This window comes from Leptopilina boulardi, unplaced genomic scaffold, assembly GCF_019393585.1.
Source record: "Leptopilina boulardi isolate dan_hultmark-lab unplaced genomic scaffold, ZJU_Lbou_2.1 LbouV2_194, whole genome shotgun sequence".
Classification (NCBI taxonomy): domain Eukaryota; kingdom Metazoa; phylum Arthropoda; class Insecta; order Hymenoptera; family Figitidae; genus Leptopilina; species Leptopilina boulardi.
In genome coordinates, this window is record NW_026137745.1 from 945,749 (window position 1) to 967,527 (window position 21,779).

The 21,779-nt window shown below is 27.5% G+C and overlaps 2 protein-coding genes across 2 annotated transcripts; both read right to left on the reverse strand.

Moving 5' to 3' along the window:
* Positions 1-609: 609 nt before the first annotated feature.
* Positions 610-21,320, reverse strand: LOC127278043 (uncharacterized). Its single transcript, XM_051299550.1, has 9 exons — positions 20,609-21,320; positions 18,650-18,970; positions 11,485-12,853; positions 10,570-10,670; positions 7,900-8,085; positions 7,684-7,809; positions 7,253-7,575; positions 3,345-3,474; positions 610-2,245 (listed from the first exon to the last, which is right to left on the reverse strand). Exons 2-9 carry the CDS (start codon positions 18,771-18,773, stop codon positions 852-854), a joined length of 3,753 nt encoding a protein of 1,250 aa, XP_051155507.1. The 5' UTR covers positions 18,774-18,970; positions 20,609-21,320; the 3' UTR covers positions 610-851.
* LOC127278075 (facilitated trehalose transporter Tret1-like) lies at positions 6,347-10,780 on the reverse strand. Its single transcript, XM_051299605.1, has 2 exons — positions 10,570-10,780; positions 6,347-8,085 (listed from the first exon to the last, which is right to left on the reverse strand). The coding sequence occupies exons 1-2, from the start codon at positions 10,691-10,693 to the stop codon at positions 6,710-6,712; spliced, it is 1,500 nt and encodes a 499-aa protein (XP_051155562.1). The 5' UTR covers positions 10,694-10,780; the 3' UTR covers positions 6,347-6,709.
* Positions 21,321-21,779: the final 459 nt, after the last annotated feature.

The window sequence follows — 21,779 nt, forward strand, 5'->3', positions numbered from 1 at the left end:
ATGGTTGATAATAAAAATTTTTTGACCAATTTAGAGACTTTTTAATGTAAAAATTCAAAAATTTTAGTCGAAAAAATGGATCTAGTTTTACAAATTTCAATTTTTTTTAACGCCAATTTTTTTCTATGCTTATTTTCCAATTTCAAACAACTTCTCGTATGGATTTGAAAAAATATTGAAATTTCGAAAAAATAAAAATTCCAAACTGCTCAAAAATAAGAAAATTTTTTTTTTGACCACCCTATATGTTTTTAGGTGAAAAATGATGCAAAATGAAGAATATAAACTTTTTTGATAATGTAAATTTAAGGGGGTCAAAATAAAGCTGGTGCCTCCCCTTAAAAATCACAAACATAACCTACAATTTTTTGCTTCTTAGGTACCTTTCCTCGGAGCGCGTCACAATTACTAAATACCAATTACCCTATAAATTTGAATCAGTGAGATTTCACTGAAGAGATAGTTTGAATTTAGCAATTGAATCAATCCAGTAATATTTTCACTGAAATTCAGTCACATTTCACTGAAAATTATTAGAATTATTACTGATTTAAACAGTAAAATCTGCATTATCGTAGATCTATACCTAAAAATTTGACAAAGCTGGAATACATAAAAAATGTGTTTTCTTTATTAATTTTTTTTTATAATTTACATTTAATCGAAATAACATTTATATTTGCTTTTCATCTGCTCTTAGATTAAAAAAAAAATTTCCGTTTAACCAACAACGCCAACTCACAGAAACAAAATATTTTGTTTCTACATTCGAAATCTGTAAATTTCGTATATGTTGATCAGTAATAGTGCAGAATTTTCTGTACTCACGAAATTTTTTTCCGTATAACAAACTATGCACAACGTCTTCTACGAATACTTTCTGTAAGTTGAACTCCACGTTCCAATTCAAGTTTCTTTCCTAATTCTGGATTCTGTATTGCTTGAATCTCCTCTAAAGTCATTCTTGCAGTGTCAGTTGAAATTAAATATGAAATCAATGATCCGACAAATGTAGCTAGTGCAAAAAACCAAAAGGTTGTATATACTCCGAATGCATTGCACAATGGTTTATATCCAGCAGAAGTGACAAATCCAAATGTATCACTAATAATTCTTCCCAAACAAACAGCACTACCTTTCACTCTAATTGGAAAAAGTTCACCTTGAATAATATAAGGAATGCTACCAATTCCCAATGTATACACAATTTGATATGTAGTTACTGACACAAGTGGTAACCATGCATAGGATGTTGCATCCCTATGAAGATAATCAATCATAAAGAAAAAAATGCCAATAATTGTCAAAAAAATGGATGTTAATATTCCCGATGTTAGAAAAAGAATTTTTCTACTAAATCTATCTATGAAAAAACCAGTTAATATGGCTGCTGGTAATGATATACTTTGCCAAATCACAACTTGAACTCCAGCTTTAATAGGTAGATTATTATGACTAAGAATTTCTTCAGCGTTATAAAGAACAGGTGTAATGCCCGACAGCATTTGCGTCATTTTCATGCAAAACATTATTATCACACCTTTTCGATTATAATTTTTACTAAACAATTCCAAGAATGCAATAGTTTTTGTATTTTTCCTATCCTCCTCTATTGCAATTTTTATTTCTCTTATTTCACCTTCTAGTTTCTCTGATGATGTGATTCCTCTTAATTTCATTAAACACTTAATGGCATCGTCATCTTTGTCGTGTAAAAAATAATAATATGGTGTTTCCGGTGCAAATTGAAATAACAGAAGAAAAAAAATAATCAACGAGGCAGCGGAAATATTGAAAATATGATAAGATGTAAAAGCAGCAACAATTGTAAATATAAAAATACCAAAATTCAATGCTATGTGCATTATATTCACTAGTCTTCCACGGATATTTCTTTCGGAAATTTCTGTTAAATATATAATGAGACAATTGAGAGTACTTCCTTGACTGATACCGGAAATAAGTCTAGCTATATAGAGATGTATATAATTTTTAGCAAAAATAATAAGACACCATCCAATTAGACCTGGTAGGGCAGAAAGTAATAAGGTGTATTTACGTCCAATACGATCAATGATTAAAGGATTTAGAAGGGCTCCAATAAGATCACCAACATTGTACAGTGAAACGATCCAAATAGCATGTGCATCCGTTACAAGAAATAAAGAATGTTTGCTTGTTAGATAGGGTATCCCCGATGATGACCATATTTGACTAGCTCCACATGCTATTATCGTGATGCTTGCTGCAAAAATAGTATTTTAATTAAAAAGTTGAATTTTTTGTTTGTTAGAACAACTTTAAATTTGTTCCATGAAAAATTTTAGTTTGTCAGACCATTTAGAGGATAATATTTTTAAAATTTATTTATTTCCTTTATTTTATGTGCATTACAACAATAATTATTCACTTTTATCTTGTGCACCTGTATAGGTAATTTTACTGTTTATCGTTCTAATTATTATTACATATTAGAAAAATAAAACCGGTAAAGTAAAATAAAAATGAATTGCATAAAATTTCTTGTAATAATTATACTGCTACAAATAAACAAATATTTTATATATTGATGAATTTAACACTCGGTCAAACGATGTTTACTATATTTTTATAATTGGCTGAAACCAAATCTGAAGTGTGTTTTACCCCATAACGTCAGGATTTTGGTATAAACTTAAAAAAAAAAACTTCTCAGTGGCACAAAAAATAGTAAATAATATCACCGAAATGATAGACTATGTATACTGTATGTTTTTGAAGTCGTTGAAACTAAACCTAATTTCCCATCACGTCAGATTTTTAACATAACCTCAAAAAGTATTCACAGGAACACAGCAAATAAAAAATAATTCTGGCATGGGGAATGGCATTTTTACTTATTTTTTATTATTATATTAAATACTTTAACATGATGAAGTAAAATGGACTGCGGATTTGGTTTGAGCGACCCCAAAAACCAAATAGGAAATGTGGTCTGCCCCTCAGGAGAGAATTTTGAAAATTATTTTTGTGAGGTTGAAAAGTTTTGTTTATGTTATATCAAAATTCTGACGTAATTGAGTAAAATGAACTTCAGATTCAGTTTCAGCGAACCCAAAAACATATATAGTAGACATGGTCTGACCTTGAGACCAAAAAAAGCATTTTAAAAAATTTTTATGATTTTCCAAAACTTTGCCTTCAATTATTAAGAAAATTTACATATAAATTGTGCTCTTAAAACAAAAATTATAAAATCTAATTCCACCAGACATTAAACTTTCTTACTATATATTATAATAAATTATTCTATAAACATCATGTTATTAAATGCAGTTTCAAAAATAAATAAAAATCAAACAGACCACAAATTGCTGCAATGTATTGCTTGGTGCGACTTCCTTCATTTTTTGTATCTTCATTGATTCTTTCATTAGAATATTGCCTTTGTCGAGAAATATCATAACTTCCAAAATAAAATTTTTTCATTTTTACATTTTAATAATGAATTCTTAAAATTTTATTTAATTTTCTTTTTATTTCTCAATTATTAATTGTTTTCATGAATTTTTTTTTTTTATTAAGAAAATAATATATTACATACGATAGTTTTTAGTTATTTAACAATATCAGGAAGTAAACCGCACATAATTGTACTTAGAATATAATTAAAACTATACCTGTTTCTTGAAGTTCGTTAAATATAATATTAACATTTTTAAAGAAACGGGTCTTTTAAAACTACCTACTGCTGCTTATACAATCAAGTTTTAAATAAATGTTGCCTAAAATATTTACAAATAATTCTTTATTTACTGCTCATGTATAAAGCAGGATTCAAGACTCCTAATATATATATGAATTTCTCAAAGAGAAAATAAATTTTATATGAATACTTAGGTAGAACCTATATAATTTTGAAAAAGGGCAAATTATTACTTTGTTTGAAATAGTTTGTTACTTCCCAATCAAAAATGTACTAATGGCGCAGTACTGGCGCAGGACTGACAAATGTTGGCGCAGTACTGGCACCCAGTATTGGCACCAGAGTTGGCGTAACTTTGGGATGATAACATTTTACCAGTATTGACTGCCAGAGTTGGCACCAGTACTGGTTCATTACTGGCTGAGTACTGGTACTTTTGTAATTTATTGTATACGAAAAAAAAGCTTTAACTGTAACAGAGATAAATTTCGCATGCAATAGTGAAATCTCTGCTCCAGGTAATACTTTTTTTTAGGAAAAAGTGTGTGAAATTTTTAGTAACCCAACACAAATTAAATATTAATTAAATTAGTCAACTAAATAATTAATATTTTATTATATATAAAATCGAAAACACCAACAGTTTTTATTTTTTTATTAAGTATAAAATATATTGCAAATTATTATTTTAAAAAATCAAAAAATAAATATAAAAATATATTTATTATAAAACCAAAGTTTTTATTATATATAAAACCAAAGTTTTTATAATATATAAAAACAGTTCAGTAAAAATAAAAATGTTTATAAAATAATTATAATGTATATAATTATACAATTAGCTATTTAATTATTTTATTATTCACTTTAATTATTTGCATCAAAATAAATTTTTGAAAAACTTTTTTAAGAAAATAAAAGTTGTTTTTTAATTTTTAACAAGTGTTGTCAAGAAAATTTTTTAAAATTTTTATTTTAAAAATTATTAATTTTTTTATAAAAAATTTTATTAATTTTTTGGTTTGATCGTTTAAAATTTTTTTTGATTTATTGCATATCTGAAAACAATAAAAAAAAAACTTGCAAAATGTTTTGGAATTAGTCTCAGGAAACTTTTTGTTTAAATAATTTTACCCACAAAAAAGCAAAATAAAATACCTTTTAATTTTCAAAAATAAAATCAAAGTGAAAACATTTTTATAAACAAAATATTTAAACAAAAAGATTCATTTGGTTCACTCTAGAACTTTTTGTAAACTTGTATTAATCAAAAAGAAAATCTATTTGAGCCAGTACTGGCTCAATATCGGCTCAGTACTGGTTTGCCAGTACTGGGAGGGTGGTACTGCACCAGTACTGATACAATGAAAATACCAATACTGGTTCAGTACAGACTGCCCAGCCTTGGCAGCCAATACTGAACCAGTACTGCGCCAGTAGTTAACTCTGGTATAATACTGAAATTTTTGGTTGGGTTATTATTTTATTATAAAAAAACCAAATAAGAGACACATAAATATGCACTATAATCTTAATTTTGCAGAAAAATAATTGTTCAGAATTTTAATTTTGAAGAATTTTTATTTGTTCGAATTTTCATTTTACAGAATAAATTATTAACCGATTATTATCAATGTTGCTGAATTTTTAATTAGACAAAAATTAATTAGCCAGAAATTCAATTTAATCGAATCTCAATTTGTGCGAATTGTTGTTTCGTAGAACATTCATTTTGCAGAACAATAATGCAAAAGAATTTTAATTATGGAGAAAGAAGATTAAAAATAATATTAATTTAACTTAATATAATAATTTGGCGCGAAGTTTAAAATTAACCAACCATAATTTTTGTAATAATTTCAGATTAGTCAGTTTTAAATTTCGCACACTGAGAAAAAAAATTTAGTGTTTGCAACAAAATTGTTTGGTTAGGCAATTTTAGTTCTTGTACCCAAATTTTGGTTGACTGAAATAAAGTCGTAGAGTTATCTCAACCAAACATTTGGTTAGGCTAACAAAATTATTTGGTTGAACATTTTTAAATTCCAACCAAAATTTGGTTACGACAACAAAATAATTTGGTTAACACGACAAAATAGTTTGGTCTAAAAAACCAAATGATCGTTTGTTGTCCTAACCAAAATTTGGTTGCGACAACCAAATAATTTTATTCGTTCTCAGCTCATAGCTTAAGAGAACAGTTAGTTTAAATCTCTCACAAGGATAGGTAGTCCAATGGCCAGAGTTTCCGACCTTCAGTTTTAAAACAGAGGTTCGATCCCAGGTGGAGATGAGATTTTTCAAAGTCCACAAATATTTCAAATAAAATAAAATTTTTAATTTTACAAAAAAAATTGTTTGTTTGATCAACCAAACATTTTTGTTGACCTAACAAAAAAAATTTGGTTGAGCTAACCAAATATTTTTGTTATGCCAACAAAAAACATTCAACCAAATTTTTGGTTGATTCAATCAAATAGTTTGGTTGCTTAAATACCAACAAAACTTTTTTGTTGGGCCAACCAAATTTTGGTTGCTCTGACTAAACATTTTTCTCAGTGCACCAAATTATTTCTGTCAAATTGATTTTCGACCATTTCTTTCTGCATAATTAAGATTATTTTGCGCATAACTGTTCTACAAAATTAAGATTCTGCAAAAATAATATGTATTCTATAGAATAAAATTCGATTAAAACATAATTCTAAAAAATTAGCTTAAGTGCATATACATGCCTCTCCCAAATAAGATAGAGACAATGATTTATATTGAAAATTGATCCACTTCGTGTGTTTTTACTAAAAAATTTCAAAACATACCCCTAACATTTTTGGCATCTTAGGTAGCTTACTTCGGAGCACGACTGAACATTCGATACATTGAGTCACGTCTTCTCATACTACTTCGTGATTTTGTCTCTCACACTCGTATTTTTTTCCAAACACACTCCTTTCATTCACTCCATTACCCAATTTCTTCACTTGTTAAGGGCAATTCATTAAAACTAGTTTAAATGAAAAATATTTAAATATTTCTACTTCTTTCAGATCTGCGTTTTGAATTCAGCTTTTTCTCTAGTTCTGGATTTTGCATAGCTTGAATTTCCTCCAATGTCATTCCTGTTGTATTTGGTGTGATCCAATAAGTCACCAAAGATCCAAAAAAAGTAAAAAAAGCAAAAATCCAAAATGTCGTGTAGATTCCAAAACTATTGTTCAATGGTTTATATCCGGCAGTAGTACCAAAATTAATCATGGTTACGAAAATTCTACCCAAGCAAACTGCACTGCTTTTCACTTTTATTGAAAACAATTCGCCAATAGTAATATGAGGAATTATGCCAAATCCAAAAATAAAAAATATTTGAAATAATGTTAATGCTACAACTGGTAACCATTCAATTGAAAAAGTATCTGTCTTCAGATAATATTTTAGAAAGAAAAAGAGACCAACACTACATAGACAAAATGAACCCAACATAGCAGTTGTGGAAAACAAAATTCTTCTGTTAATTTTGTCAATAAATAATGCGGTACATAAAGATGCTGGAAATCCTATTCCATTTACAATCATCACTTGAACACCTGCTTTAATTGGAAGACTATTTTGACTGAGAATATCCTCAGAATAAGCAACAATACAGACATAACCTGATAACATCATTGTTGCTCTCATAAAGAACATGATAATCAATCCTTTTCGATTGTAACTTTTCGTGAATAATTCGAAGAATGCAAATGTTTTTGTATTTTTTTTATCTTCCTCAATTACTAATTCCATTTCACGTATTTCAGGTTCTAATTTGTTTGATGAATTTATTCCCCTTAATTTCATCAAGCACTTCATAGCATCGGTTTTCTTGCCTTTCAAAAGATAAAAATAGGGCGTTTCTGGCAATGACGGAAGTATCATAAGAAAAATAATCAATATTGAAATAGAGAAAATGTTTAAAATTTTATACGATGCAAAAGCTCCAATTGCTGTAAAGATAAAGAGACCAATATGAAATGATATTTGTATCATATTAACTAGCATTCCACGGACATTTTTGTCGGAAATTTCTGTTAAATATATAATGAGACAATTGAGACTACTTCCTTGACTGATACCGGTAATAAGTCTTGCTATATAGAGGTGAATATAATTTTGAGCAAAAATTATAAGACACCATCCAATTAGACATGGTAGGGCAGAAAGTAGTAAGGTGTATTTACGTCCAATTCGATCAATAAACAATGGATTTAAAAGGGCTCCAATAAGATCACCAACATTGTACAGTGAAACGATCCAAATAGCTTGTGCATCAGTTACTAAAAACAAAGAATGTTCTCTTGTCAGATGTGGTATCGCCGGTGATGACCATGTTTGACCAGCTCCACATACTATTATCGTTATGCTTGCTGCAAAAATAGTTTAGTTAAAAATATGATTTTAGTTTGTTAAGAATGCTTTATTAAAGAAAATTAAAGAGCCTCGGCAAGCCCCATGCAAAAAATGCCCCTTTTTCGTACCTCGAATTTTGAAACTTTTTTTATGCCAAATGGTTACATATGAACATATGAACATTTGAATATGCAATATAATCGAATAATAATGTTAAAAAAAATCAGACCAAATGGTTCACTTAAGATTTTCGTCTGCTGATTACGAATCTAAAGTCCGTTTTTGAAAATTCAAAATGGCGAATCCAATATGGCGGACGACATTTTTAAAAATCGATCCAATTGACGTAAAAATCGTTACTCGGGGGTTTTTGGGGTCTCTGATTACGAATATGATGTCCGTTTTTAAAAATTCAAAATGGCGGATCCAATATGGCGGACGACATTTTTGAAAATCGATCCAATTGACTTGAAAATCGTTACTCGGGGGTTTTTGGAGTCGCTTATTACGAATATGATGTCAGTTATCAAAAATTCAAAATGGCGGATCCAATATGGCGGACGACATTTTTGAAAATCGATCCAATTGACTTGAAATCGATTTTCAAAAATGTCGTCCGCCATATTGGATCCGCCATTTTGAATTTTTAAAAACGGACATCATATTCGTAATCAGAGACCCCAAAAACCCCTGAGTAACGATTTTCACGTCAATTGGATCGATTTTCAAAAATGTCGTCCGCCATATTGGATCCGCCATTTTGAATTTTTAAAAACGGACATCATATTCGTAATCAGAGACCCCCAAATCCCCTGAGTAACGATTTTCACGTCAATTGGATCGATTTTCAAAAATGTCGTCCGCCATATTGGATCCGCCATTTTGAATTTTTAAAAACGGACATCATATTCGTAATGAGAGACCCCAAAAACCCCTGAGTAACGATTTTCAAGTCAATTGGATCGATTTTCAAAAATGTCGTCCGCCATATTGGATCCGCCATTTTGAATTTTTGATAACTGACATCATATTCGTAATCAGAGACTCCAAAAAACACCGAGTAACGATTTTCAAGTCAATTGCATCGATTTTCAAAAATGTCGTCCGCCATATTGGATCCGCCATTTTGAATTTTTAAAATCGGACATCATATTCGTAATCAGAGACCCCAAAAACCCCCGAGTAACGATTTTTACGTCAATTGGATCGATTTTTAAAAATGTCGTCCGCCATATTGGATTCGCCATTTTGAATTTTCAAAAACGGACTTTAGATTCGTAATCAGCAGACGAAAATCTTAAGTGAACCATTTGGTCTGATTTTTTTTAACATTATTATTCGATTATATTGCATATTCAAATTTTGGACATGGCCCCCTTTGACCCCCTGTATTTCGGAAAGGGGGCACATGCTCATCTTGAAATTTTGCAGGGGTTATTGGGTCATCATATGTAACCATTTGGCATAAAAAAAGTTTCAAAATTCGAGGTACGAAAAAGGGGCACTTTTTGCCGAGGCTCTTTGTTTTTTAAAAAATTTTAATTTATAAGTCCATTTTAGAGGATAATTTTTAAATTATGCATTCTTTTCTAGCTTTTTTTTTTAAATTCCAACAATAATTATTCACTTTATCTTGTGCACCTGTAAAGGTAATTTTAATGTTTATCGTTTTAATAATAATTATTATTATTATTAGAAAAATAAAACCGGTTAAAGTGAAATAAAAAATTAATGTATAAAATATTTTTTAAACAAAAGTTTACGGTCGCTCAAACCGAATTTTAAGTCCAGTTTACCCTATAACGTCAGGATTTTGATATAACTTTAAAAATTCTTTAGAGTAACCAAAAATAAAATAAAATAATAATTTTGGTCTAAGTGGACTAGGGATATTTTTACATTTTGTTTTTGAGGTATCTAAAACAAAATCCGAAGCGCATTTTACCCCATCATAACAGATTTTTAAGAGTTAAAAAAATTTACATGTAAAACGTGCTCTTAAAATAAAAATCATAAAATCTAATTCCATTTGATATTAAAATTTCTTCCTACATTTTTTAATACATTATTCTAAACGTGATAATATTCATTGCAGTGGGACGCATGAATAAACTCAAAAAAAAAAATTTTTCTAGAATTATGATTTGATAGTATTTTATTCTGTAGAATATGCATTTTGCAGAATATTTATTTGTTCGAATATTAATGTCCAGAAAATTAAAATGGTCGAATATCAATATTTGTCAGAAATAATTCGGCGTAAACTTCAAATTTGACCAATCAGAAATTATCAAGAAAATTGTGATTGTGGTCAAGTTTGAAGTTTCCGACGAATTATTTCTGACAAATATTGATATTCGACCATTTTAATTTTCTACAAAATTAATATGTATTCTATATAATAAGATTCTATCAAATCATAATTCTAAAGATTTTTTTTTAGAACTTATTCACGCGTCCCATTGTAGTTTCAAAAATAAATTATTAAAAATGAAACATACCACAAACTGCTGCAATGTATTGCTTGGTGCGACTTCCTTCATTTTCCGTATCTTCATTGACTCTCTCATTAGAATATTGCCTTTGATGAGAAATATCATAACTTCCGAAATAAAATTTTTTCATTTTTACCACATTTTAATAATGAATTCTTAAAATTTTATTCATTTTTTCTTATTTCTCAATTATTATTATTATTATTATTATTATTATTATTATTAATATTATTATTATTATTATTATTAGTATAATAACTAATGGTTTGCATGAAGATTTACTTCAATAAAAAAAACAGGTATATTCTATCCGATAGTTTTTAGTTATTTAACAATGTAAGGAAGTATACAACAATATTGTAAGTATAATTAAAATTATCTTTATGTTTGTTAAATACAATAAGGCAAATGCCCCAGTCTTTGTCAATGCCTTAGTTACCGTAAGTTTGGTTGAAAATTACAAAAAATATTTTCAAAAAGAAATAAATATTATTTTTTTTTCAATTTTTAAATAATATTATTTTTATACAAATAATTTATTATACACTGAAAAAATATGCTATTAAATCAACAGTATTTCTGACAAAGGCTTCAAAAATTATTTATTAATAATTGTAATAATTATAATTGTGTAATAAGTGTTATAATTTACTTTTTCAATAAATTGCTATAAATTTTCAAATTACTTGCGTGTGACAATTACTGAAGCAAAAGTGGCGGTAACTAGGGCATTTACTTTTGCAATTAAGTTTTAAATGAAGCCTAAAATATTTTCGAATAATTTTACAGAAATAAACAAACATTTATAGGTGACGTTTCAAAAAGATGTAAAAAAAATATAAAAAGATGAAAAATAATTTTATCCAGATGGTACAAAAACGTTTAATGGAGACTCAGGTTTACATGAAGAGTATTTAAAAATTTTTACTTCCTTCTAATCTATGTTTTAAATTTAGCTTATTCTCTAGTGCTGGATTTTGCATAGCTTGAATTTCCTCCAATGTCATTCCTGTTGTATTTGGTGTGATCCAATAAGTCACCAAAGATCCAACAAAAGTAAGAGAAGCAAAAATCCAAAAAGTCGTGTAGATTCCAAAACTATTGCTCAATGGTTTATATCCGGCAGTAGTGGCAAAATTAATAACGGATATGAGAATTCTACCCAAGCAAACTGCACTACCTTTCACTTTCATTGAAAAAAATTCGCCAATAGAAATATGGGGAATTATTCCAAATCCAGAAATAAAAAATATTTGAAGTAATGTTAATGCTACAACTGGTAACCATGCAATTGAAGAAGTTTCTGTCCTAAGATAATACTTTAGAAAGAAAAAGAGACCAACACTACCTAGACAAAATGAACCCAACATAGCAGTTGTGGAAAACAATAATCTTCTGTTAATTTTATCTATAAAAAAGCCGGTACATAAACTTGCTGGCAATCCTATTCCGTTAAAAATAATCACTTGAATACCTGTTTTAATTGGAAGACTACTTTGACTAAAAATATCTTCAGCATAAGCAATAATAGCAACAATACCTGAAAGCATCATGGTTGCTCTCATAAAGAACATGATTATCAATCCTTTTCGATTGTAACTTTTCGTGAATAATTCCAAGAATGCAAATGTTTTTGTATTTTTTTTATCTTCTTCAATTACTAATTCCATTTCACTTATTTCAGGTTCCAATTTGTCTGATGAACTTATTCCCCTTAGTTTCATCAAGCATTTCATAGCATCAGCTCTTCTTCCTTGTAAAAGATAATAATAAGGCGTTTCGGGTAAAAATGAAATTATAAGAATGAATATAATCAATATTGAGGCAGAGGAAATGTTTAAAGTTTCATAAGATGCAAATGCTCCAATTGTTGTGAAGGTGAAGACGCCGATATAGAGTGATATTTGCATCATATTAACCAGCATTCCACGGACATTTTTGTCAGAAATTTCTGTTAGATAGATTGATAAAGAATTAAAGGCACTTGCTTGACTAATTCCTCCAATAAATCTCGCAATGCAAAGGTAAATATAGTTTTGTGCAAAAATTATTAATCCCCATCCAATTAAGCTTGGTAGAGAAAAAAGAAATAAAGTGTTTTTGCGTCCAATGCGATCAATGAATAAAGGATTTAGAAATGCTCCAAAAATATCACCAACATTGTATAATGATACTATCCAAATAATTTGTTGTTCTGTTACAGAAAATTTGAACTTCTTGCTTGTCAAGTGAGGAATAGATGGCGACGACCATACTTGATATGATCCGGAAGCTGCTATTATGGTACACGCTATAAGTAAAGTAAACAAAAATTAAAATTTTTACAATGTTTTTAATTATTTGAATAGATGAAAAATAATTAATTGAATTCGATTATATAGGGTTGATTCTTCCAAAATATTTCTTTTACACATTCTCAAGATCAAATTTTAGATTATGTTTTTTGACTTTTGAAGTGAAAATACACAAAAAGCATCAACTCTTCCCACACAGCACCCAAAATTCCATGAAACTTGACAGAACCTCACACGGCGAGGTTAGGAAACTTCAGTGGCAAGGTTCATACAAGTTTGTGTCGATGTTTAAATGTCCACATGAAATGAATATTTTCACGAAACTTTGAGGAAATATTATACTATAAACATTCACGTGCAATGTTTAGTCAAAGTTGTGTCAATATTGACATTACATCTTCGCCTAGTTATAAAAATTTCGTTTACTAATATAATAAATATAGGTGAATATTGACACAACATTGACTGAACATTGCACGTGAATATTTATAGTGTAATATTCCCTCAAAGTTTCGTGTAAATATTCTTTTCATGTGGACATTTAAACATCGACACAAACTTGTATGAACCTTGCCACTGAAGTTTCCTAACCTCGCCGAGTGAGGTTCTGTCAAGTTTTAGGGAATTTTGGGTGCTGTGTGGGTTAATACAAACCACTGATGTTTAAGTCTTCATTAGATCCAAGGTGATCAATAAAAGATTTTGATTTTACATAATTAATAATAAACGTTTTAGTCTGGGTAAAACTATCACTAACCATTAACTATAGCATAATTCCGCGTTCAAACGTAAATGACACGAAGTATTATAAGGAGCACTCACTCTACTGGCCGTTTCGGAAAATTCTGGTCACATGTTTTTCCGATTCAATTAATGAAATGTCCCATAACGATACTAACAACCCTAGCGGGAAAATTAATTACTACAGGTCACGTGATTTTATCGTCTGCTATGCTTGAATGTTTGTTGTTTGTTTACACTGTATTCAGCAGCAGTATTTAGTGCGGGACGGTTTTGAAATTTAATTTTGATTAGTTTAAACAAGTTGTTTTGTAAATATTTGAATGGACAAACTATATTCATCGAATTTTCCATTATTTTCTGTGTACAGATGAGTGACAGATGGTGATATAACCTAAAAATTGTAATAGAATTTTTATAAATACATGAGATGTAAAAATGTAAATTATATAAATAATTTTTTTATACACATGGAAATCTATAAATTTAAACAAAATTCATAAATTGCAGAATATACACTTTTATTTAATCTTGACAAGTAATGGAAAACACATAAAAATAAGACATAAATCAATTCCAACTTATCACGTTTATGTTTTCACAAAATTCTTTCCACAAATTGTTATTTTTTTATATGTGCACTTTTTTATTTATTTATTTCATTTATTTATCATATTAAACTCAATAAAAATCATCATTTCACAAAGTCAACAGTCTTTATTTACGAGCAGTAGCAGACGATATTAGGCGCAGACATATTGTGAAAAACTATAAAGTACATAGCTTTTCCTGTAGAGGCGTCCTAATCGTTATGGGACATTTCTCTAATTGATTTGGCGAAACCGTGGCTATCTGCTAAAGTGGAGTGAGTGCTCCTTATAATACTTCGTGGTAAATGACATAACGGGTCTGCTGGACCCGATGTATTCAAACGTGTATTGTACAGCCGGTATTGAATATTTTTGCACAAAAATGTAATCTGAGGTAGCTTATGATGTGTTTTTTTAAAAATTTAATTAGTTTTACAAGAATTAATTCATTTTAAGTTAGTTGAAAAAAATTGTGAAAAATAAAAACGAAAAATTACATGTTTTTACTTAAAAATTCATGAGTTATTTAAATCTTAATATTATGACTTAAAAATTTAAGGTTATACTCTTGATGTATTATTCTTTAAGAGTATGTGGGAACCTCCTACGTGACCTAGTATGGGAAAATGTGTTTTGGTAGTATACGTTTCACTCTAAAACGAGAAAAGATTTTTGTCTAAAATTTTGAGTGATGATAGATTTGGGTACAAGGAATCTCGCTGTTCTCCGAAAAACACATAATTTTGAGTAAAATTATTAAAAAAATGAAGTTTAAAAAGTGGTATTTTTAAACGAAAATGAAAACAAAGATGGCGGCGCATACACAGACGTTGCTTGAGTGTGTCAGTGCTCCAGTAAACAGCGCCAATTCGAGCAAGTGGCCACTGAATGAACTATGATAAAACACAATATTTTACTATTTATTGCTTTATTTTTATTATTTTCGCGTTAAGTTATGGTAAATGAGTAGAACAGCGAAATTCCTTGTACCGAACAAAATCATTTCTCCAAAATTTTAACCCAAAATCATTTTTTATTTCAGAGTAAGTTTCAAACCATAAAAAAACGTTCTTTGCCCACATACCCTTAAGGAAAAAATTACTACAATAATAGGACTTGCAAAAAAGGTATTTATTTTGCAGAATAAAATGTGACTTTTTAGGTTAAAATTAAAAATTTATCCCAGTAAAAAAAAAAGTATAGACAGTAAGGAAAAAGTATAGACTCATAGCTTAGTGGCTATACCGTTCGGCATGTAATGACGGTATAGAGACGTTACGGTGTATACTTTTTTCTTACCGTGAATACGGTTCACCTGGATTGTTTGAATTGATGTGTATTAACGCGATTTGACATTGTCAATGAAAAAGCCGATTGTTTTGAAGTGTAATAATGCCGATTACGAGGAGGAGCGACGAAATTTTATCTAAAAGTTAAAAAGGTAAATGTGACAGGCACGAGACCTGCGAGAGTTGTTACCACTGGATTGAGAAAATGCATCATTACTGACAAAAAGTATTCGACAGAAACTTACCGACAGAAAGTTACTAGGAAGAGCGGCAAATTCAAATGGTCAAATTAAATTCGAATGAATATATACATAATTTAATGTAGTTTTTTTATTTTAAATCAAGTATAGTATTTTAAATAATTAAATACCGATATTAAATAATTAATGTTTATTATAAAAATTGACATATAGACATGAAAATTTTTTCATTTTTAGCATTTAAATCTGTGAAATAATGAAATATTGTAATTTTATTTTTTAATTACAAAAAATTATTATTTTTTATTAATTATTAATAATTAAATTTTTTCATAAAAATAAAAATGTACTGCAAAGAATATGTTTTATGCATTGAAAAATAAAAATTTGTTAAAATATATTATTTCTATATTTTGTAAATAAAGTTATTTATTAAAATAATTTTTTTATTTATAAAATTGAAATAGATTAAAAAATTAATGTTTTAAATTAAAAATTTTTTATTTGAATTAATATATGTAATTAACTATTATGAAAATTAATTAGTCGTTAAAATTTTTTTTTTTTTAATAATAACTAATCTTTTTTTACCTATAAACAAATTTAATTTTATTTTGAACAAAATTATATTTTTAATGATAAAAACTTTGTTATTTTACATAGAGACGAATAATATTATACTTTTTTTATTTGTGAGTGAGAAGTGACCAAAACCAAATAATTGTAAATCATCGTAAAAATATTTTAAAAGGGATAGAAACAAAACAATACATTTTAAAATTATACAACACAAGAATACTCGCAAATCGTATATACGCGTATGAAACAAATTATAAGCATTAAAAATTATTGTAGGATAAAAGAATGCGTTTAAATATAAAAGAAATTCACAAATAAAAAAATATCGTTTAAGACTGTCGAACGGTCTCTGAAATTCTTTGGCATTCAATAATCGCCCTATAAAAACGGCACTGAACGTGAAAATGATAAACATTGAGTTTAAAATACTTTTTTCTCAACACGCGGACACTTTTTTCAAAATCGGAAAAAATACCAAGGATCCTTATCTTATAAATTTCTTAAATCCGAAAGATTGTGCAAATCTATACAAAAATGCGATTGTAAAACGAAAAGTACGAAAGTAATATAATGACAGCTGCGACATTGTGCTCCCTGCATGCTTCTGCCACCTAACGGCTGCAGGACGTAATAAACCTAAAATTATATTACTTTCGTACTTTTCGTTTTACAATCGCATTTGCGAGTATTCTTGTGTTGTATAATTTTAAAATGTATTGTTTTGTTTCTATCCCTTTTAAAATATTTTTACGATGATTTACAATTATTTGGTTTTGGTCACTTCTCACTCACAAATAAAAAAAGTATAATATTATTCGTCTCTATGTAAAATAACAAAGTTTTTATCATTAAAAATATAATTTTGTTCAAAATAAAATTAAATTTGTTTATAGGTAAAAAAAGATTAGTTATTATTAAAAAAAAAAAAATTTTAACGACTAATTAATTTTCATAATAGTTAATTACATATATTAATTCAAATAAAAAATTTTTAATTTAAAACATTAATTTTTTAATCTATTTCAATTTTATAAATAAAAAAATTATTTTAATAAATAACTTTATTTACAAAATATAGAAATAATATATTTTAACAAATTTTTATTTTTCAATGCATAAAACATATTCTTTGCAGTACATTTTTATTTTTATGAAAAAATTTAATTATTAATAATTAATAAAAAATAATAATTTTTTGTAATTAAAAAATAAAATTACAATATTTCATTATTTCACAGATTTAAATGCTAAAAATGAAAAAATTTTCATGTCTATATGTCAATTTTTATAATAAACATTAATTATTTAATATCGGTATTTAATTATTTAAAATACTATACTTGATTTAAAATAAAAAAACTACATTAAATTATGTATATATTCATTCGAATTTAATTTGACCATTTGAATTTGCCGCTCTTCCTAGTAACTTTCTGTCGGTAAGTTTCTGTCGAATACTTTTTGTCAGTAATGGTGCATTTTCTCAATCCAGTGGTAACAACTCTCGCAGGTCTCGTGCCTGTCACATTTACCTTTTTAACTTTTAGATAAAATTTCGTCGCTCCTCCTCGTAATCGGCATTATTACACTTCAAAACAATCGGCTTTTTCATTGACAATGTCAAATCGCGTTAATACACATCAATTCAAACAATCCAGGTGAACCGTATTCACGGTAAGAAAAAAGTATACACCGTAACGTCTCTATACCGTCATTACATGCCGAACGGTATAGCCACTAAGCTATGAGTCTATACTTTTTCCTTACTGTCTATACTTTTTTTTTTACTGGGATAATTATTAATGATTGAAGCTAATTTATTCTTTTGTGTATCGAATTAGTTGTATCAAAAAACTTACAAAATTACTAAGAATATGTCAAATTAATATATTTAAATATAAAAAATATTCAAAAAATAGACATTCAATTAATTTGAGCTCGAAAAAATGCTCGGGTCTACTGGACCCATGGTGCCAGTTAAGGGCTAAACATAACCTAAAATTTGTTGCTGCTATTTGCTAAGGTTTGACTTTCACTGACTTGACTTTGACTTTCATTTTCACTTTCAGTTTCAGATTGTCTACTGGCCCTAAAAGTCCAAAAAGTAGGTATAAATGAAAGTAAAATTAAAAGTCAAAGTGGAATTATGAATGGAATTACATAATTGCACAGCCGTGATTTTGAACTAGAAACTTAAATCACATTTTTGTACAAATAACAGTAATAATAACAAATAAAATTAACATTGTGGATCTTTATTTATTTAGATTCAAAAATAAAATATTTCGAAATGCAAACAAAAAATTGATCTAAAAGCAAAGAACAGTGCAAAATTTATTCATTTTTTTTGTAAAAAAACAATTTTAAGATAAATATTTTTCAAAAAATCATACCACAAGCTGCTGTAAAATACTGTTGAGTTCGACTTCCTTCACTTGGTGATTGTTCATTAACTTCTCCTTTAATAAACCTTCCGCCAAGGTTTGAAAACCAATTTTGAAAAAACAAGATTTTCATTTTTGATTCATTGCTTTGGAACTTTTTTTTTTAAATTCTATGAGTACTAATATATAATGTGAATAAACTGCAATTATTGTATTCTCGTTCTTCTTTCTAATAGAATTAATAGTGAAACGACTATATACTTTGAAAACAATTTTTTCAGAATATTCTGGATAAATAATTTTATTATTTTATATCACACACAAAATATCCTGTAAAAATTATTATATTTTATTTATTTTAATCAAAGAAATGTTCTTTGAAACAAAGAAGTTTTTTTTGTTTTAAAGAAAATTTTATTTTGAACCAAAGAAAACAAGTCAAAGAAATTGGTTTCTGTAAATCAAAGAAATCTATTCTCTTGGTGTATTTTAAACTTTGGTATAAAAAGTTAAATAAAAATTTTACTAATGGCCCAGTACTGGCGCAGTACTGGCACCCGGTATTGGCGCCAGAGTTGGCACCAGTATTGGTAACCACTACTGGTTCAGTACTGGCGAAGTACTTTTTTGGTATACTTAGGAAAAAGTGTCTGAAATTTTTAGTAACCTAACACAAATTAAATATTATAATTAAATTAGTCAACTAACTAATTAATATTTTATTATATAAAATCGAAAACACCAAGAATTTTCATTCCTTCTTATAATATATATTACAAATTATTATTTAAAAAATCAAAAAATAAATATAAATAAAAAATAAATAAATAAATATAAATATAAAAAAAAAATTATGCAATTACCTAACTATTTAATTATTTTATTATTCACTTTAATTAATATTAATTATTATATCAAATATAAATAAATTAACATTGAATTCAATTCAATTTACATAAAATAAAATTAGTTTACAAATTAACTCATCACAAATATAATGATTTAATAAATAATGAATACTAAATTCCTGAAATTAGGTAATTATTAAAAAAATTATCTAAATTATTTTTAAATTAACATTAAATTTTTGTTTATAATTCACTTTTGGAAAAAAACTGAAGAATAACATCCAGAAACAAATTACAATAATTTTATTGATCATTGAAATATATAAGTTTGTAGGTCTTACTATTTTTTATAATTTCTATTAAGAAAGGTTAATTGTATATTTTATATTATTGATAATATAACATTTGTGCAATTTTACTTGCGATTGTATTTAATTAATTTGTTTTTGTTTAAATAATTTTACCCACAGAAAAGCAAAGTTCTAGAACTTTTTGTAAACTAGTATTAATCAAAAAGAAAATCTATTTGAGCCAGTACTGGCTCAATATCGGCTCAGTACTGGTTTGCCAGTACTGGAAGGGTGGTACTGCACCAGTACTGATACAATGAAAATACCAGTACTGCGCCAGTAGTCAACTCTGGTATAATACTGAAATTTTTGGTTGGGTAAGGTCATGCTATTGTTGTGATATGTAAATATTCTCTGCAGGTTTTCTCGTAAAATATTTGATAGATTAGGTTAAAATTTTGTAAAAAAAAAACTTAAAAATAGTATATAAGAAATCGTTGTTATGTGACAGATTATTAATAATTTTATAAAAAAAAATTAGTTTTAAAGAATTTTATTTTTGAGGAAAATTTAATATGGCAATAACATAACAGCGATTTCTTATATACTATTTTCTAGTTCATCACAAAATTTGAGCTTAATCTATCAAATATTTTGCTAAAACACCTGCGAAGAATATTTACAAGTGAAATTGAACAATCACATAACCTTAAAACACAAAGTCTCACATTGTCAGTGTATATGCTTGGAGCTATCTTGGTTATAATTGTGAATTTAGGTTATTACCACGTGACGTATAGTAATGTACTAATGTAATCATTTAGACTCACCAAGTTTTTTAATCAGCAATGAGAGATGACCAATGAAGATATAAGTAAATAGTTTAAACGAATTCGAAGTCGATACTAATTTCCTATTTAGAAAATTTATTTCCCTCTGATTATCTACAATATATTTTTATAAGTGTAATTTTAATACTTTTTACAAACAAATAGAACTTATTTGCTACTTCACTGACAGACCTTTAGTTTAAAATTTTAATATGGTCATTTCTTTAAAATCACTTTAAAATATTCTATATTTTTAAGTGAAAAATAATGTTAATATTGATACGTGTATATAGTTCAAGTTATATTTCCTTCTCCTACCCAAAGACACCAAAGAAACCTGTTTTATAGATAATGCTTACAGTCACACTTAAATTTTTCTTGAAATAATAATTGTTAATTAAAGTTAACACGTGACAAAAATAATTTTTATATAATTAGTCGATAAAGTTTTAATACTTTTAACAAAGAAATAGTAATATGTAACGTCACCGTTACATATACACTGAAAAAATGGTTTGGTATTGACAACCAAACGTTCGGTTGGTATTTTAGCAACCAAATTTTTTTTGTTGAATCAACAAAATTTTGGTTGTCCCAATCAAACTTTAGTTAGGACAACAAAAATCCTTTTTTTCTAATTTTGATTGTGTCCAACAAATTTTGATTGAGACAATTAAAATTTTGTTGATTCAACAAAAAAATTTTGGTTGCTTAAGGCCAGGTCCAAGTCGTGTCAGCTGTTCCATTGAAACTTCAAAGGAACAGCTGACTCGACTTGGACCTGGCCTTAAATACCAACCAAACGTTTGGTTGTCAATACCAAACCCTTTTTTCAGTGTAAATATTGCTAAATATATAAATAAATAATGAATTGCATATTACATTATGTTTACAGTTAAATAACATAAATAATTAGATAATATAAATATTTTAGAAACTTATAATAGTGTAACAGATACATTAACTGATACCCTGAGAAAAATTAAAAATTTTTAATGACATTTTATCGAAATTTATTATTAAAAATTTCATTATAAAATAAATTTTCAAATAAAAGATTCGAGTTTAAATGTTTTAATATATAAATTTAAAATTAAACATTTTGATAAGCGATTATAATACTAATTTAAAAATGTATGGTATGAAAACATTGCGAACGACACCCTTTAAC

Coding starts and splice junctions, on each gene's coding strand:
- LOC127278075 (XM_051299605.1), bottom strand. CDS start 10,693: ATGAAAAAATTTTATTTCGGAAGTTATGATATTTCTCATCAAAGGCAA. Junction 8,086..10,569: donor ATACATTGCAGCAGTTTGTG/GTATGTTTCATT, acceptor CTATTTTTGCAG/CAAGCATAACGATAATAGTA.
- LOC127278043 (XM_051299550.1), bottom strand. CDS start 18,773: ATGAAAATCTTGTTTTTTCAAAATTGGTTTTCAAACCTTGGCGGAAGG. Junction 12,854..18,649: donor GTATTTTACAGCAGCTTGTG/GTATGATTTTTT, acceptor CTTTACTTATAG/CGTGTACCATAATAGCAGCT. Junction 2,246..3,344: donor ATACATTGCAGCAATTTGTG/GTCTGTTTGATT, acceptor CTATTTTTGCAG/CAAGCATCACGATAATAGCA.